General features: G+C 29.9%; 1 protein-coding gene, 1 long non-coding RNA gene, 1 other non-coding gene and 1 pseudogene across 3 annotated transcripts; 2 read left to right on the forward strand and 2 right to left on the reverse strand.

The window, feature by feature from the left end:
- Positions 1 to 6,886: 6,886 nt before the first annotated feature.
- LOC110652023 (uncharacterized) lies at positions 6,887 to 7,381 on the forward strand. The gene has a single exon (XM_021807516.2). It carries the CDS (start codon positions 6,887 to 6,889, stop codon positions 7,379 to 7,381), a length of 495 nt encoding a protein of 164 aa, XP_021663208.1.
- Positions 7,382 to 8,397: 1,016 nt separating this feature from the next.
- Positions 8,398 to 9,461, reverse strand: LOC110652024 (uncharacterized; annotated as a pseudogene).
- Positions 9,462 to 11,586: 2,125 nt separating this feature from the next.
- Positions 11,587 to 13,608, reverse strand: LOC110652025 (uncharacterized). Its single transcript, XR_009140439.1, has 3 exons — positions 12,167 to 13,608; positions 11,992 to 12,014; positions 11,587 to 11,783 (listed from the first exon to the last, which is right to left on the reverse strand). It is a non-coding gene; the product is annotated as an uncharacterized LOC110652025 (long non-coding RNA).
- Positions 13,609 to 17,420: 3,812 nt separating this feature from the next.
- Positions 17,421 to 17,527, forward strand: LOC131169929 (small nucleolar RNA R71). The gene has a single exon (XR_009140874.1). It is a non-coding gene; the product is annotated as a small nucleolar RNA R71 (small nucleolar RNA).
- Positions 17,528 to 20,601: the final 3,074 nt, after the last annotated feature.

Genomic DNA, 20,601 nt, shown 5'->3' on the forward strand with positions numbered 1-20,601 from the left:
GCAACTGATTACAAATTGGTTGCTAAATTTTTTAGTTAACTAAAATAACTCGTTAATTTGACAGTTGATTCCCTAAAGACTTTTAAATTGATTGCTAATTTCTGTTGCTAATCATATATTCAAGATTTTTCTCATATCGATTTAGCAACTAATTATAGCAAGCGATTCTTGAATCAGTTGTTAAATTTTTTAAAAATTAACTCTTTTACTAAAAATAAATTGAAATCACAAACCGGTTGTAAAATTAATTGTCAATAACTAAAAGTAATCAATTTCAGTTGATTGTAAAAATCGATTACAAAATTGAATAATTTTTATAGTGTAAGTGAGAAAGCACAGTGTTGAGTATTTTTAAAATTTCTATTTTTTTAATCTACCATGAAGATGATTAATAGCTAAAAATAAAGATCTTCTATTTTTATATTATAATGTGACCTATTCGTGTAAGAGTAAATAGTAATGGCTTTCTTAAGAATAAATCTTATGCATGGAAAGAATTGAATTGAATTCCTATACAATTATTCAATTTTTATCTTTATTTATACTTCTTTAAAGTGAACTCTTTTTTATGTTAAAAGACTTTTTTTTTCCCAGCTTTTTTAGCCTATTTGGAAACTAGTCATTTGAAAATTTTGAATTGATTTTTTTTTTTTTTCAATTCTCATACTTGGAAACATAATTCTCCAAGTTGGAAATTTGAATTTTAAAAGAATTCAATTCAAAATGAATTTTTTTTTGGTCAATTCCCATGTTTAGATACCTAATAAGTGAATAATTCAATTATTTTTAATCAAAATTTATTTAAAGAGAAATCTTAAAAAAAAAAAAAGATGATTGTGTGAAAAATTAAATTTAATTATTTTTTTGAAAATGACTTTTTTTTTTTTATCAAAGCAAGTGGACAAATAAAAGAATTTCATTCTTTTAACTTAAAAAATAGAAAAAAAATCATTTTAAAGAAATAGAAATTAGGCCAAAAACTATATAATTATGTGGGAATTCAATTCAATTCTTTCCTTGCATATGATTTATTCCAAAAAAAATCATTTTGTTTCCAAATATGAGAATTTATAAAAAAGAAAATAATTAAAATTTCTATTTTTTTAATCTACCATGAAACGATTAATAATTAAAGATAAAGAAGATCTTCTATTTTTATATTATAATGTGACTTATTCATTAAATAGTAAATGTTAATGGCTTTCTTTGAAATAAATTTTATAGAAGGAAAGAATTGAATTGAATTCTCTTACAATTATTCAATTTTTGTTTTGATTTATATTTCATTAAAATGAACTTTTTTTATGTTAAAAGAAATTTTTTTTTTTGGGTTTATTTAGCCTATTTGGAAACTAGTCATTTGAAAATTTAAAATTGATTTTTTTTTTCAATTCCCATATTTGGAAACATAATTTCCCAAGTTGGAAACTAGAATTTTACAAGAATTCAATTTAAAAATGATTTTTTTTTGTCAATTCTCATGTTTAGGAACCTAATAAGTGAATAATTCAATTACTTTTAATTAAACTTTATTTAAAGAGAAATCTTTAAAAAAAATTAAGATGATTGTGTGAAAAATTAAATTTAAATATTTTTTTTGAAAATGATTTTTTTTAATCAAAGAAAGTCGACAAATAAAAGAATTTCATTCTTTTAATTTAAAAAATAAAAAAAAATCATCTTAAAGAAAAAAAAATAGTCCAAGAAACTGTATAATTTTGTGGGAATTTAATTCAATTCTTTTCTTGTATATGATTTATTCCAAAAAAAATCTTTATATTTCCTGAGAACTTATAAAAATGAAATTAATTAAAATTTCTATTTATTTTAATCTAGCATACATACTACTAATAACTAAAGATAAAGTAGATCTTCCATTTTTATATTATAATGTGACTTATTTGTGTAATAGTAAATATTGATGGCTTTCAAAATTTTGGCTTGATTTATATTTCTTTAAAATAAACTTTTTTTTTTTTATGTTAAAGGATTTTTTTTCCTGTTTATTTAGCCTATTTGGAAACTATTAATTTGAAAATTTTTATTTTTATTTTTTCAATTCTCATATGTGGAAATATAACTCCCCAAGTAAAATAGAATTTTACAGGAATTCAATTCAGAATTTTTTTTTTTTTTGTTAATTCTCATGTTTAGAAATGTAATAAGTGACTAATTCAATTATTTTTAATTAAAATTTATTTGAAAAGAAATCATTAAAAAAATAAGATGATTGCATTAAAAATTAAATTTAATTCTGTTTTTGAAAATGATTTTTTTATCAAACCAAGTTGATAACTAAAAGAATTTCATTCTTTTAACTTAAAAAATAAAAAAGAAATCATTTTAAAGAAGTAGAAATTTGGCCAAAAACTGTATAATTATATGGGAATTTAATTCAATCTTTTTTCTTACATATGATTTATTCCAAAGAAAGTCATCATATTTCCAAACATGACAATTTATAAAAAAAAAAAGAAATTAATATAAATTTATATTGTTTTTAATCTACCAAACATATGATTAATAACTAAAGATAAAGAAGATCTTCTATTTTATATTATAATGTGACCTATTAGTGTAGTAGTAAATAATAATGGTTTTCTTTGGAATAAATTTTATGCAAGAAAAGAATAGAATTGAATTCTCACACAATTATTCAATTTTTATCTTGATTTATATTTCTTTAAAATGAACTCTTTTTTACGTTAAAAGAATTTTTTTTTCCTGCCTATTTAGCCTATTTGGAAACTAGTAGTTTAAAAATTTTAAGTTAATTTTTTTTTTCAATTCTCATATTTGGAAACATAATTCCGCAAGTTGGAAGTTAGAATTTTATAAGAATTCAATTGAATTTTTTTTCTTAGTTAATTCTCATGTTTAGAAACATAATAAGTAAATAATTCAATTATTTTTAATTAAAATTTATTTTAAAAGAAATCATTAAAAAAATAAAATGATTGTGTTATAAATTAAATTTAATCCTTTTTTTTGTAAATGATTTTTTTATCAAACAAAGTCGATAAAAAAAGAATTTCATTCTTTTAACTTAAAAAATAAAAAGAAATCATTTTAAAGAATAGAAATTGGAACTACAAACTGTATAATTGTATCGAAATTTAATTTACAATACATACAATTAATAACTAAAGATAAAGAAGATATTCTATTCTTATATTATAATGTGACTTATTAGTGTAATACTAAATAATAATAACTTTCTTTCGAATAAATCTTATGCAAGAAAAGAATAGAATTGAATTCTCACATAATTATTCAATTTTTTTTTATTTATATTTCTTTAAAATGAACTCCTTTTTATGTTAAAAGAACTCCTTTTTGAATTAATTTTTTTTTTTAATTCTCATATGTTGGAAACTAAAATTTTATAAGAATTCAATTCAAAAACTTTTTTTTTTATTCAATTCACATGGTTAGAAACCTAATAAGTGAATAATTCAATTACTTTTAAGTAAAATTTATTTTATAAGAAATCATTAAAAAAACAAGATGATTGTGTGAAAAATTAAATTTAATTCTTTTTTTGAAAATGATTTTTTTTATCAAACCAAGTCGGTAAATAAAAGAATTTCATTATTTTACTTAAAAAATAAAAAAGAAATCATTTTAGAGAAATAAAAATTAGGTCAAAAACTGTACAATTGTGTGGAAATTTAATTCAATTCTTTTCTTTTATATGGTTTATTCCAAAGGAAGTCATTATATTTTCAAACATGAGAATTAATAAAGAAGAAATTAATTAAATTAAATTTTTATAAATTTTTAATCAATTGAAATAAAATCGAAAAAACCAAATAAATTTTTAATTTTAGAAAGTAAAATTAAATATGATTTGACTATAAAGCGACACTAATATGGAGGATTGGCATAATTGGCAAGTAGTTTTTTTCTCATCTAATTTGAGTGTCAAATGAGGTAGGTAGGTGAGTGGCATTATTTTAAATTTCGAGTTATTTTGAATTTTATTTTTTAAAAAGTAAGTTTATATCAAATTATTTCAAATTATAAATTTTTTAGAATTATATATATTTAATCATTGTATAAAATAAAATTTAAATAAAATTCAAATTGATTTATAAATTATGAGTCATTTTATGTTAAAATGCTAATTTTTTAAAAAATATAATTTTTATTTATTTAATTTTTAAGTAAAATTTAGATTAATTAACTCAATTTTAACGAATTAGTTTATGTGGAAACTTATAAATTATTATATTAACTTTAGATTTTACGTCATTTCAAATTTAATGCAACTCGATGTAAGTTAAAAATATTTAAAATCGATTAAGTTTAAAAATTAATATATTAAATTAAAATTTATCATATCTATATATAATTAAATATATTTAAAAACGTTATCATTGTATATATGTAACTAGTTTTTTTTTTTACCTCAATTAGAAAGATTTCAAAAAATTTTAGGGTTAAATTTAATTTAAATTTAATTAATATAATAAATTAATTTTTATTTAATTAATAAATAAAGGATAAATAAATTATTTCACACTTTAAGCACTAAAATTAGTCTAAACTAGAACACCATTAGGTAGTAGGCCCATTACATTTGTCTAGAGAATAATGAATAGCACTAAAAATAAAATTTACGACTAATTTTGTAGCCGATTTTTTATTTAATTTTTTAATAAAATAGTTAATTTTTTAAAAGTTAGCAATCAATTTAAAATTAGTTGTTAAATCAATTATTATTAACAATTAATTTATAATTGGTGTTAAATCAATTATTAATCGATATTAGAAAAATTTTAAATATATGATTAGTAATCGATTTTGAAACCGATTGCTATTAGCATCTAATTAAAAAATCAGTTTCTAAAATATGTTATTAATAGCATTCAATTTTAAATTAAGTTACTAACAGCAATTAATTTAGAGAATTAATTATTAAATTTAAAAATTATTTTAATTAACTCAAAAGTTAGCAACTAAGTTTGAAATCAATTGCTAAAATAGATTATTATTTATAATTATTTGCAAACAATTCCTTATCAGTAGTCAATTTTTGTAATCATTACAAATTAGTTGCTAAATTTTTCCTTTAAAATTTCATCTTAATTTTTTTTCTTTTATTTTTTTTGTTTTTATTTGTAACCAATTTATGAATTGGTTGCAAGTATCAACTTATTTTTGCAATCAATTAAAAATCTGTTACTATTAACAATCAATTTTACAACCGAATTTTTTCCCTCAAAAAATTTTGCCCAATTTTTTATATTATTTTTTTATTTACAACCGATTTGCGAATCAATTATTAATAGCAACCAATTTATGAAATTAAGTAAAATCGGTCTCTTTTAGCAACCAATTTTTTTCCCCTAAAAAATTCTCGCTAACTTTTTTTTTTTAATTTTTAAAATCAATTTTTTCCTGCAAAAAATTCACACCTATTTTTTTGCTTTTATATTTTGATTTGTAACTAATTTACTATTCGATTGCTAATAGCTTATATAAATTTCTGCTCAATTTTTAAAAGAAATTAACAATTAATAATCGGTTGCTAATTCGCTTATATAAATCACTAATCATTTTCTTTCTTCACTACTTTTTTTCCTCTTTTTTCTTTTTTCTCTCATTTTTTTCGTCGTCTTTTCATTTTTCATATATTTTATTCATCATCTTTTCTTTTCTAACATATTTTTTTATCATTTTTTTCTCATTTATTTTCTTCTTTATCATCTTTTTCTTTTATATCTATTTTTTTATCATCTTTTTCTTTCTCATCCATTTCTTTATCAACTTTTTCTTTTTTCATCTATTTTCTTCGTTATCTTTTTCTTTATCATCTTTTTCTTTTTTTATTTATTTTCTTCATTATCTTTTTCTTTATCATCTTTTTTATTCTCCATTATCTTTTTCTTCTCATCTTTTTTATTTTATTTTTTTTGAGATAAAATAAAAATTTTTATACTAATATATTTTTATTAGTAAATTATTTGTAGTATTAATTTTTATTAATAGATTAGCAATTAATTTGATTGGTTGCTAATTTGATTCTTTTAGTGTGACAACCTATAAAGAAAGGTGACAGTAAATACTAATGGAATTTGGATTTGAATTATATTTATACATTTCCCAGAACATATCCTTTTCAAATCTAATTCCTTCACCATCTTAACACAAACATAAGCTTTGCTCTGTTCAAGGCTTGTGCCTGCTATACTTTCTAGTTTATGTTTTCTTTTCTTTTCTTTATTTTTTTTTAATTACTTTTCTTTTAGATTATATTAATTATTTTCTTTTTTCTTTTAATTAATTTTAAGTGCCCAGTGATTTTACAGCTATTAAATTATCAGGTATGCGATTTTATTTTCAAGTAGGTATAAAGAAAGCAGTGGCCCCTTAAAGCACAACATTTCTTTCACCACGTGGTGTTTTTAACCGGTTATACGGATGGGACTAATTGAAAAAAGGACAGAGTTTTCTTTCTTTTAGTTTGCTTGCAAAGACTAAAACACTATCTTTTATATAAAATAAAAAATTAATTTATTTATACTTACATTACATTTATTTATCTTCTCATCATATTCTAAAAGACGTATAAAATAAGACTTTCAAATTTAAATTTCTCAATTCATTAATAATATAAAAAAAATCTGAATATTTCATTTTCAATTAATATAACATACATATAACTGTTAGAACGAATTTTTATTTCATAAAAGAGGAAATAGAACCTTCATTGTAAAAATGCATTCCGTAAATTTCCTTTAGTTAGTGATTATTAACAAGCAATTCATTAATCAGCTTCATGATTGGACATGCAAATTAATTTGTTCTTGTATTGCATATATACATAGTGTTAAGCACTAACACTTAATTCATAATATTAATTGATTAATTAATAGGAGCCATGGAAGAAGAACAAGTAATAACATTCCTAATTGATGGAGAAGCAGAAGTGAGGCCCTTAATTTCAATCCCAACAAGTGCAACTATAGAGCAACTCAAAGAGAAGATAAAGGAATATACAGGTGTTCCAATCTCTCGACAAACACTTCTCTACAACAATTCAAGATTGTTTGATTTTTGCACGATCAAGCGATATAAATTTGGTTCTCCAATGGTTGGTGTTGTTCTTGATGTTGCTCCTGCTAGAAAGGAAATCAATGTCAATATCACAGTCACTTGCCCAGCTTTCAGAATCAATGTCAAGGTTAACCCTAACAAGGACACTGTGATACAGTTGAAGCAGAAGATTGGAGAGGTTTGGGGCATTGAGACTAAGGATATTACTCTTTGGAGGCTTTCTAGGAAGATGCAAGATCATCTTCCTTTATGTAGATACTATATCAATGAGGGTTCTGATGTGCAGTTCACTAGGACAGGAGAACCTCTTAATTTCTGATGAAAACATATAATTATCATATGCAATAGTATTGCATGAATGAGGGTTCTCTCTTCCCTTTACCGGAATTTGAAATATGAGATTTGAATTTGGTAAAAGTATATGTTTTTTTCAATTGATTAGAATTATGAATTATATTAGACTTATAAATATAAAGATCATTTTATTTACATGTGGATTTGAAATGATTTATAAAATTGTGTTATTTCAAAATTACTCTAAAAAGTTCTTATAATAAGTAAAATAGTGTTATTTCAAATTTACTGTAAAAAAATTTTAAAATAAGTAAAATGGTGCTATTTGAAATTTGCATTTTATCAATAATTTATATTAAAATTAAATTCAAATCCTTGTTTCAAATATTGGTGTCCAAACATGCATCAAAGAATTTCCAAAGTATCGAAAAGGAAAAATCATAGTTATGAATTATCATGTACTTATGTGAATTAGACATGAAAAAAAAAAGCTCTGCATTAAACCTATTGCCCATTTTATGTCATGAATTAAATTGGGTCAATGACAATCAATGAACTTTAACTTAATGATACTGGAGTAATTTACACAGATGGTAACAAAGTTTGAATCCTAGACTGAGCCAACAAAAGGATGACTCAGTTCATGAAGCATAATAAAAAAATTGGTTCCATTACCGATGGATGAAATTAGAATTAGCTAGGCTGTTTTGGCACTCGTGTTATTGCAATGGTAACTAGCCTAAAAGGAAATTTGTTTTGACAGAATAGTCACTCATGAGATTTAAGGACAACATAAGAATGAAAATATCATGCCGAAGATAGAATCTTGCTTGTTATAAGATCAAATCATCAACAAACTATCCATGCTTGCATCTTTTTCTTTCTAGGCACCCAAAAGAAAATTAAATAATTTCATAATTTTTCATCTTCTAACAAATTTAATATATATATATATATATATGCTACTAAATTTTATTATGTGCAATAATATGAGCCAATTCTTCTGCAACCGTAAGTGTAGATCATCCTCTGGATCATATCTCAGTATCCATTACGGCTTACTGTCCCCTTGAACACATAAAGAGAATCTCCACTCTCAACGCCATGCCATCGAAGGCTGCAATGATCACGCATGATCCTCTGCTTGTGTATGAACAAATAATGATCTTGGGGAAGAATTTTTCTGCTCAAAAGAATCCTCCTTAGGTCATTAGTAGTACTCGAGTCCTTCATATCCAAAGGAATGCTCGCCGCATTAAGCAAAGAAGAAGAAGTTTGCACGACAATGTTTAGCTTTCTTGTAGGTGGATCATCCCTCAGACGAGTCAGAGTCTTAAGGAACACAATGATTTCGAAGAATTCACGAACACCATACTCGCTGAGATTGCGAAAATCTTCATCCAATTCTACCCCAGAAAAGAAAAGAGACATTATTTTGATTGATGTGCCCTCAACAGCATGAATTTTTTCTTTCAAGCTACGCACAGTTTCTGTTCTATCTGCTTCCATGTTAATCTGCCTAGCTGAAAATTTTACTATGATTTGGATCTTCCTATTGTGGTTGTTGAATGGTGGAGTCATTGGTTTGATTGTGAGATCAATTTTTCTACCTTCAGTGACAATGGGTTAATCTTCCATGTCTAGTCCATCTACCAATTCCCGACTAATAGTTTAATCGATTTAATAGGTAATTCATGGGCAGATCGTACAAAACGAGGAAATTAGCTATTATTTACTGATCATTATTTAGTTGATAAGTACCGATTAAAATAATTTAGTCGACAATTTCCGACTACCCTACGTTAGTTAGCGATTACCGACTAAATAAATAATAAATAATTTTTTATATTAATTTTATTTTAAATAATATAATTTAAAATAAAATAATGAAAAACAATATCTGCTATTTTATTTAGTCTGTATTTTTTATTTATTAATGAAAATAAATTACCAACTAAATAAATGGTAGGTAATTTTTTATATTAATTTTTATTTTAAATAATATAATTAAGAATATATTAATTTTTTTTATTTCAGCTGTTGCCGGGAAAGAACTTCAAAAATTATATATACATATACTTTGCATTTTCAATTATTTACTTCATTAATTCATTTCACATTCAAAGTTGTCTGCCACTCTAGTCCACTTGCGTATATATATAAATAATGAATTATTTAGCTATCATTTTCTCGTCCTTCTTTAACTTTTCTTCCTAGCTAATTGAAATATGACACAACACGAATGATAGACACCATAAATGAATTAATATTCCAAGAAGAAGACACAGGATATATATTGCATGAGAGACAAAATTAATACAAGTTAATGAAACTAGTCATCTAAGTTTTAAACATGCAGAAAAGAAATCTCTCTTACAATAGTACCAATAGGTCTTAAGTTGGATTACACAGTGCTAATTATGCATGGTGGGATATATAGTACTAATTAGGGATCCCATTGCTCAGGCAACAAAGTTGATTTCTGCCAGAAAATTTGGGCAGAATTGCAGCTTTCAGCAAGTGAAATATATACCTGATACTCTCTCCACAGAAAAATAGGATTCAAGATGTCTTGAAAGCACATTAACTGCACAAAAACATAGGTGATATATTATATATCATTACATTTGCAAAAGTGAATGAAGTAAATATTGATTGGTGATAATATACAAGGATGATTAATTCTTACACTAATTGAAGTGACATCTGGTCTTGACGTGCTAATGATTGGTGGCTTTTAATGCGTTCACTTGAAAATAGTTCCTATTATCGAATGTGTTGTCCCAAAGAAAGTGACCAAGAGGGGGTGAATTTGACACTTTAGACAATTTTTCAGTCCTTGTTCAAGACTTAATGAAAAATTGAGGCTTTGCACTTCTATGTATATGTATAACTCTGTTCCTAGGATGTAATTTAAGTAATCAATCAAGTTATGCACAAATACTAACTCATACACAAAATAATTACTTGATATCAAGTGTATTTTCTCACATATAATTCAAAGTTTGCAATATTAGCTCAAAAAAACAAATTCTCAACACATTCAATATATAATCAGAAAATCAAAATGCTGAAAATTAAGGAGTTAAGGGAAGAAGAGAATCAAACACAATGTTTATAGTGGTTCAGCTCTCTTGGCCTACATCCACTCTTCCCAAAGTTCCATTTTGAGAGTCACTCCACTATTTGATCTTTTCAATAGGCAAGATTCAAAGCCTTTACAATATCAACAAGCTTCCCAGGTGCTTGAGGACCTTTACAACGTCTTTGCTTCCCACAAAAGACCACAAGCTTCACAAGGTGCTTGAAAACCTCCCACAAGCTTCATAAGGTGCTTGAAAACCTCCCACAAGCTTCATAGTGTGTCCTCACACTTACACAACCTTAAATAGGTTTTGGTGTAGAAGAAATCACTCTCAATAACTCTCAGATACAGAATTTAATGCTAGAAGATTGAGAGAGAAGATTTGCCACTCAAGCTTAAGAGTAATTGAATGAAAGCTTTAAAAACCACAATAAATTCACTATGAATAAGAACACTTTCATTAGTTAGAATTGTAGTAAATGATGCCTTTTATAGGTGCTTTTCATTGCCAAAAACGTCTGCTGGAGAGTGTGTCCAACGGCTCTTTAATTTTCAAAAAACTAGCCGTTATTGCTTAGAAAGTCGTGCAGCAGAGTTGAGTCAGGTCAGGTCATAAAAATAGTTAACTAAAATTTTCACCGGTTAACTAGTTTTGTCAGATAGAGAATTTTAGACATCAAAACTAGTTAACTAATTTTTGCAACGGGTTAACTAATTTCGCTACTGCCTGACTTAAAAATTGAAATTTTGAGTTTTTGAAGAAAGGTTGTAAAAATTATTTTGACCATTCAAAAACCTTAGGAATGATATAAAAACACTTTCTAAACCCTTGAATCTAAAAACAAAATTGATTTTAGGTCTCAAATGGCATAAATTCTCCAATCTTGTACAATGGACCTAAGAACTTAATTTCTATCATATTTCTTCATGGACTTTGATTCGTCTTGTGTTATACAAGATGATAAACTCCTTTTATATCAGCCATGTCAATAGAATAGTCCTTCCATCAGTGTCTGTGCATATCATGACCTATAAAATCACTTCAAATACTTATGCACAAAAGGTTAATGTATATTTCATTAAGTTTTGTTATCATCAAAATCAAGCTCATTTTAGCTTACACGGCCTACAGAATGGCTGGGATTGCATGATACCATAGTTGCCTCCTGGCATCAAATTCATATTCTGTTACTTCCTTTCCTTCTCAGCATTTGCGAGAACCCATTTAATTAATAGCCATTCAACCACTTGCCCCATAAAAGCAAATGATGATAAAGGGGAGAGAGAGAGAGAGATCAACCTTTGCTCGGAGAATCTGGTTATTGTTGTACAAATCAATTTCCTGCATTTGGAATTATTTAGTTAAAGAATCAAAGGCAAAGAATGTATATATAAATTACATATTAAATAGTTTCTTGTGCAATTTTGGTTGATAAAGAGCAATTTTGTTGGGAAACTCCATATCCTCAATAGTCATCCCAATTAAAACAAATTATCTTGATCATAAATATTCAACAAAAGGTGTGGGGAATATGAAAAAAGGAGTATACCCTTTTCTGCATACACTCGATCTCTGCGAATGACAGCTCATTTTGGAACATATTTTATATAGCGAAAAAAGAGGAAAATTAGTGTTACTGTCTGTACAAGAGATAGAAACAAAGAGAGAATACATTTTTTTCTTCATCAAACATGTATCATATCAATAGTGCATGAATTAAGTACCTTTTTGTACCAAATTCTACAGATTCTGCTCTATTCGTATCTCCAAGCTCTTAAGTTATTTCACAGTCAAGGCTCCTAGAGACACACACAGCATATGCCTGAAAATATCATTGTTCAAAGAATATCCTAGAGGAGAAGTCCATATAAAGAAATAATTGCTCTAGAATCCCCAAGGAAAAAAAAAATGAAGATCACCATTAAGAGTTCAAGTTCAATTCTTACTAGGCGCTTAACAATTATTTCAATTTACCAACAAGAAAATTGGTAGGCAAATGATGAGTGTGGTCTAAATGCCATGGGACCCATAATAAGCACAAGACCCAAAAAGCAAGAAACCTAGCTAGTTTTACAACAGCAGCAGTGGCCCCGATAATTGTTCATTCCAACACTTTTCATTAAACTCAGACCAATAAATCTGATCAAATAAAATAAAATAAGGAAAAGAAAATAAATCTGATTATGGCTAACAAGCCACCCACGGGTTGCCTCCCAGGAAGCACTTTTATTTATTGTCGTTAGCTTGACATGGCAAAGCTCCTTAATCCACATAAATTGGGTTACTCAATTTGAGCTCCTCCACTGAATGTTCCTGAAACTCCTCATAAAATGGGTTGAGTCTATGACCGTTGAACTTGAACACTTTGTTAGTTCCTAAACTTTGAATCAACTGCACCATAAGGAAACACATTAGTAACAACAAAGGGTCCAATCCAATGAGAATGCAACTTACCAAGCATAAGTTTCAATATGGAATTATACAATAAAACTTTTTGTCTAATCACAAACTGCTTCCTTAAAATTAGTTTGTCATGGAATGCCTTGGTCTTTTCTTTAGAGATCTTAGAGTTCTCATAAGCCTCAAGTCGAATTTCCTCTAATTCCTGCAATTGTAATTTTCTTTCCACACCAGCAGTATCCAAATCCAATTTACAATGTCTAACAGCCCAATAAGCCTTATGTTCTCACTCAACAAGAAGGTGACACAACTTACCAAATACCAATCTGTAGGGGGACATACCTATGGGTGTCTTATAAGCAGTCCTGTAAGCCCACAAAGCATCATCAAGTCTACAGCTCCAATCTTTTCTATTTGGCTTCACTGTTTTTTCCAAAATAGACTTGATCTCTCTGTTAGACACCTCTGCTTGCCCACTTGTTTGAGGATGATAAGCTGTAGATACTCTATGGAAAACACCATATCTCCTCAACAATGCCTCAACAGTTCTATTACAAAAATGTGTGCCTCGGTCACTGATTAAAGCTCTAGGAACTCCAAACCTGCTAAAAATGTTTGACTTGATAAAACCTATGACAGCTTTAGAATCATCAGTCCTAGTGGCTTTGGCTTCCACCCATTTCGAAACATAATCAACAGCAAGTAATATATAAACAAAGCCAAAAGAAGAAGGAAATGGACCCATAAAATCAATACCTCACATATAAAAAATCTCACAAACAAGTATTGGATTCTGAATCATCTCATTCCTACGGGTTAAACTTTCTGTTCTTTGACGTTGTTCACAATTTTTACAAATCAAATATGAATCATGAAATATAGTGGGCCAGTAAAAATCACAGTATAATATTTTTCTACCTATTCTCTTGTGTCCAAAATGACCTCCACATGCATAGGCATGACAAAATGCAAAAATAGATTGAATCTCATTAGCAGGAACACATCTCCTAATAATTTGATCTGAATAAAATTTTCACAAATATGAGTCATTCCACACATAATACTTAGCCTCACTTTTCAATTTCTCTTTCTTAGCTCTACTCAAATCAAGAGGCACAATCTTAGTAACGAAATAATTCACCAAATCAGCATACCAAGGGATCATACCTTCCAATTTGAATAACTGCTCATCAGAAAAAAAATTCCTGCAATGGAATTTGCTCTTCTTGTGTCACTAACCTGCTCAAATGATCTGCTACTAGGTTTTCGACTCCTTTCTTATCCTTGATTTAAAGATCAAATTCTTACAGCAGAAGGATCCATCTAATCAACCTTGGTTTTGCTTCCTTCCTTGCCAAGAGATACTTCAACGCTACATGATCAGAGAAGATAATTATTTTAAAAGCAAGCAAATATGATCGAAATTTATCTAAAGCAAAAACTATAGCCAAAAACTCTTTTTCGGTCTTAGAGTAATTGCGCTGAGCTGAATTGAGTGTTCTGGATGCATAATAAATCACATGAAAGAGCTTCCCAACATGCTGCCCTAAAATTGCTCCTATTGCATAATTACTCGCATCACACATAATTTCAAATGGTATTGTCCAATTAGGAGCCTGGATAATAGGGGGTGATGTCAATGCAGATTTCAATTTGTCAAAAGCCTCCTTACACTCTTCACTGAACTCAAAAGAAACATCTTTTTGCAAGAGTCTAGACAAAGGCAATGGAATCTTGGAGAAATCCTTAATGAACCTGCGATAGAAACTTGCATGACCAAGAAAAGAGCGTACTTCCCTCACAGTTGTGGGGTAGGGTAAGTTCACATTTAAATCAATTTTAGATTTATCTACCTCAATACCCCTATGAGAGACAACATGACCCAAAACAATCCCCTGTTCCATCATAAAATGACACTTCTCATAATTCAAAATAAGATTTTTCTCAATGCATCTCTTAAGAACAGAAGTCAAATGATGTAAACATGCATCAAATAAATCACCATACACAGTAAAATCATCCATGAACACCTCAATGCAAGTATCAATGTAATATGAAAATATGCTCATCATGCATCTCTGAAATGTGGCAGGTGCATTACAAAGCCCGAAGGGCATCCTTCTAAAAGCAACAATTCCAAAAGGGCAAGTGAAGGTAGTATTCTCTTGATCCTCTGGTGCAATCACAATTTGATTATATCCAGAAAAGCCATCGAGAAAACAGAAATAAGACTTGCCTACTAACCGCTCAAGCATCTGATCAATGAATGGTAGTGGGAAGCGGTCCTTCCTTATTGTTGAATTCAGCTTGTGGTAGTCTATGCATATTCGCCATCCACTCTAAATCCTTGTTGGAACAAGTTCATTATCTTGATTTGCTACCACAGTGACTCCTAATTTTTTTTGCACTACTTGGACTGGACTTACTCATTTGCTGTCTGAAATTGGGTAAATAACTCCTGCATCCAGTAGCTTTAAACTCTCCTTCTTCACAACCTCCATCATCTGTGGGTTCAACCTCCTTTGAGCTTCTCTACTTGGTTTAGCATCATCTTCCAGTAAAATCCTATGCATGCACACTAATGGACTTATACCTTTGATGTCAGCTATTGTCCATCCAATTGCTTTCTTGTGTATTCTCAGAAGTCTAATCAATCTATCTTCTTGAATCTTTGTTAAATTACTTGAGATGATAATTGGAAGTGTCTCATTGTCTCCCAAGTAAACATACTTCAAATGCTCAGGTAAAGGCTTGAGTTCAAGAATTGGTGCTTGCACCACAGAAGGTAATAATTTTGTGTGAGATACAGGTAAGTCAATCTTTGATACTCCATACCTTTTTGGAACAGGAGGTAATGACTGTAATGCCATTACTGCATCTTGAACCTCTACACTTAATGGTGGATTGGTACTGATTTCTTGAATTCCTTGACTAATCACCACTTCTAACTCATCCTCCATGCTTAACTCAAAAACATCATGTACAAATGAATCAACAACATCAATAGAAAAAATAGAATGGTCATCAGCAGGATACTTCATGGCATCAAAGATATTAAATTTGACGGTCTCTCTATCAAACTCCATAGTTAAGGTACCATCATCCACATCAATTTTTGTCTTGGCAGTTTTTAGGAAAGGTCTTCCAAACAAAATCAAAGCTGTCTTTGATGTGGGAACACTTTCCTCCATATCCAAAATGTAAAAATCTGCAAGAAAAATCAATTCTCCAACCTGCACCAACACATCTTCAACTACTCCCAATGGGTGAGCATTAGAATGATCAGCTAACTAAATAATAACACTGGTTTCTTTCAAAGGACCTAAATTTAAAGTTTGAAAAACTGAATTTGACATAACATTAATAGATGCTCCTAAATCTGCCATTGCACTTTCAAATTTAGAATCACCTATTTTGCAGGGAATAGAAAATGAACATGGATCCTTACACTTAGGGGGTAATTTTCGCTGAATCAATGCTGATACATTTTCCCCCACATTGATCTTCTCATTATTTCTCAACTTACGCTTTGTAGTGCATAATTCCTTAAGGAATTTAGCATACTTGGGGATTTGTTTAATCGCATCAAGTAAAGGTATATTGACCTCTACCTTCCTAAAAGTCTCCAAAATTTCTTTTTCTTGTTCTTCTTTCTTCATCTTGGGCAACCTATATGGGAATGGAGGAAGAACATAATTATTAACCTTATTCAAGTTAGGTTTAGTATTTACCTCAACTTCAGGAACTTTAGACTCTTTTGGCTCTTTTGCTCCTTGCTTTTTCTTTTTCATTGGCTCATGTGGAGTCTGGTTATCAAATTCTTTCCCACTCTGCAATAGTATAGCACTCGCATTTTCTCTGGGGTTCATGACTGTTTGTGATGGAAGCTTTCCAGAACCTTGAGCTTCCAGCTTACTCACAGATGAGGCTAATTGACCAATCTGCCTCTTTATGTTTTGAATGCTATTTCTGGTCTCCTGTTGAAACTGTTGTGTATTGTTAGCCAAAGCCTTAACAATTTCATCAAGTGACATACCTTGATTTGAGGGAGGTGGAGGTAAAGGTGGTTGATTCACTTGTGGTCTTTGCTGCTGGTATCAGTTTTGCACCGGTTGATTCTCATAACTCAAATTGGGATGATCTTACCATCCTGGATTATAAGTATTAGAAAATGGATCATACCTGTGTTGTGACTGTCTATAATGTCCTACTGCATTAGCATGTTGCATTGATTCTTCCTCTTGTAACTCAGGACACATGTCAGTAGCATGACCCGAACCCGAATAAATTCCGCATACCTTAACAGTTTGCATGTTCCCTACAGCCAACTGCCTCACCAAAGAAGTTAAATTAGAAATTTGTTTCTCAAGGTTAGATGTACTTACCTCATTAACCTTCATAGGTGTGTGATCCATTCTCATTCCAAACTGCTGAGAATTTGCTGTCATGTTAGCAATCAGCCTCCTTGCCTCTTTTGGTGTCTTGTCAACCAAAGCTCCTCCACTAGCAGCATCTATCATACTAGGGTCCATTGGTAGAAGTCCCTCATAGAAATACTGAATCAAGAGTTGCTCACTTATTTGATGATGGGGACAGCTTGCACACAGTTTCTTAAATCGTTCCCAATACTCATACAAGCTCTCTCCATTGTACTGCCGGATGCCACAAATTTCTTTTCTTATATTTACAGCACGAGAAGTAGGAAAATACTTCTCCAGAAATATCTGCTTCATCCTATTTCATGAGTTGATAGATCCAGAAGGAAGGTAATACAACCAATCCTTAGTTGTGCCTTCCAATGAGAAAGGGAAAGCTCGAAGCTTGATTTGATCCTCTGAAACTCCTTGAGGTTTCATGCTGGAACACACAACAAAAAATTCTTTTAAATGCTTATGTGGATCCTCACCTGCAAGACCATGAAACTTAGGCAATAAATGGATTAGTCTAGATTTCAACTCAAAAGCAACATTTAAAGTAGGGTATTGAATACACAAAGGCTGTTGGTTTAGATCAGGAGCAGCCATGGTTTCATTTTTGGAATTTGAATCCAAATCCGAATATGAACTTAACTCCTTTGGAGATTAGACTCCTTTAGATGTACTCAAAATCTGCTTAGCCTGTTCAGCCAATTTTCTCAACTGTTTAGCTGTTTTTTCTACTTCTGGGTCAAAGATCAAGTCACCAGATTAAGAAGTTCTAATCATAAACAAAAAGAAATTAAAGTAAAAAATAGAAAAATGCCTCAAAACCCTAGAAAACAATCGAATTTGGCTTTAAGAGGGTGGGGCCTTTAGTCTTGATCAGAACGTCGTTTCCTTCAAAATAGGTATAGGCCACCCTCATAATTCAACCAAAATTCTTAATGAATAGTAACACCGTAATTTTTTTTTTCGAAAACCTGAAAACAGCAATACTTCACAAACAAAATTAATAACAGAATATCCTAACACTAAAAACACAAAATCCAATAAATTTCAGTCCCTGGCAAAAGTGCCAAAATTCTTGATGGTTGTCGATTCTACCAGAAATTAAATTAACTGAAATTACTAGTAATGAAATATTTTTTGCAATAAGTAGTAAGTCCAGTCCAAGTAGTGCTAAAAAAATCAAGAGTCACTATGGTAGCAAATCAAGATAATGAACTTGTTCCAACAAGGATTTAGAGTGGATGGCGAATGTGCATAGACTATCGCAAGCTGAATTCAACAAGGAAGGACCACTTCCCACTACCATTCATTGATCAGATGCTTGATCAGTTAGTTGGTAAGTCTTATTTCTGTTTTCTCGATGGCTTTTCTGGATATAATCAAATTGTGATTGCACCGGAGGATCAAGAGAAGACTACCTTCACTTGCCCTTTTGGAACTTTTGCTTTTAGAAGGATGCCCTTCGGGCTTTGTAATGCACCTGCCACATTTCAGAGATGCATGATGAGCATTTTTTCAGATTACATTGATACTTGCATTGAGGTGTTCATGGATGATTTTACTGTGTATGGTGATTCATTTGATGCATGTTTACATCATTGACTTCTGTTCTTGAGAGATGCATTGAGAAAAATCTTATTTTGAATTATGAGAAGTGTCATTTTATGATGGAACAGGGGATTGTTTTGGGTCATGTTGTCTCTAATAGGGGTATTGAGGTGAATAAATCTAAAATTGATTTAATTGTGAACTTACCCTACCCCACAACTATGAGGGAAGTATGCTCTTTTCTTGGTCATGCAGGTTTCTATCGCAAGTTCATTAAGGATTTCTCTAAGATAGCATTGCCTTTGTCTAGACTCTTGCAAAAAGATGTTTCTTTTGAGTTCAGTGAAGAGTGTAAGGAGGCTTTTGACAAATTGAAATCTGCATTGACATCACCCCTATTATCCAGGCTCCTGATTGGACAATACCATTTGAAATTATGTGTGATGTGAGTAATTATACAATAGGAGCAGTTTTAGGGCAGCGTGTTGGGAAGCTCTTTCATGTGATTTATTATGCATCCAGAACACTCAATTCAGCTCAGCGCAGTTACTCTATGACCGAAAAAGAGTTTTTGGCTATAGTTTTTGCTTTAGATAAATTTTGATCATATTTGCTTGCTTCTAAAATAATTATCTTCTTTGATCATGCAGCGTTGAAGTATCTCTTGGCAAAGAAGGAAGCAAAACCAAGGTTGATTAGATGGATCCTTCTACTGTAAGAATTTGATCTTTAAATCAAGGATAAGAAAGGAGCCGAGAACCTGATAGCAGATCATTTGAGCAGGTTAGTGACACAAGAAGAGCAAATTCCTTTACAGGAATTTTTTGTTGATGAGCAATTATTCAAATTGCAAGGTATGATCCCTTAGTATGCTAATTTGGTGAATTATTTGGTTACTAAGGTTGTGCCTCTTGATTTAAGTAGAGCTAAGAAAGAGAAATTGAAAAGTGAGGCTAAGTATTATGTGTGGGATGACCCATATTTGTGGAAATTTTATTCAGATCAAATTATTAGGAGATGTGTTCCTGATAATGAGATTTAATCTATTCTTGCATTTTATCATGCCTATGCATGTGGAGGTCATTTTGGACCCAAGAGAACAGGTAGAAAAATATTAGACTATGGTTTTCACTGGCCCACTATATTTCATGATTCATATTTGATTTGTAAAAATTGTGAACAATGTCAAAGAACAGGAAGTTTAACCTGTAGGAATGAGATGATTCAGAATCCAATACTTGTTTGTGAGATTTTTGATGTGTGGGGTATTGATTTTATGGGTCCATTTCCTTCTTCTTTTGGCTTTGTTTATATATTACTTGCTGTTGATTATGTTTCGAAATGGGTGGAAGCCAAAGCCACTAGGACTGATGATTCTAAAGCTGCCGTAGGTTTTATCAAGTCAAACATATTTAGCAGGTTTGGAGTTCCTAGAGCTTTAATTAGTGACTGGGGCACACATTTTTGTAATAGAACTATTAAGGAATTGTTGGGGAGATATGGTGTTTTCCATAGAGTATCTATAGCTTATCATCCTTGTAGACACCATATTGTGGCCGACCTGGACTTTTTTTAAATCAAAACTTTATTATCCGTTCTCGACCGATGTCCCGATCACAAGGTAGCTTTTCCGAACTTACCGATAGCTCGTCCTTAGAACAAATCGATCTCACGCTAAAGTTAGATTGTTTTCCGATCTCTTGGTCTTTATCATATGAGTTCGAGTCAATAGTGGGTCTCCGGACCATCCAATCTTGCCTACTGATGTTCTTCGATCTCTTTAT

This window comes from Hevea brasiliensis, chromosome 10 (assembly GCF_030052815.1).
Source record: "Hevea brasiliensis isolate MT/VB/25A 57/8 chromosome 10, ASM3005281v1, whole genome shotgun sequence".
Taxonomy (NCBI): domain Eukaryota; kingdom Viridiplantae; phylum Streptophyta; class Magnoliopsida; order Malpighiales; family Euphorbiaceae; genus Hevea; species Hevea brasiliensis.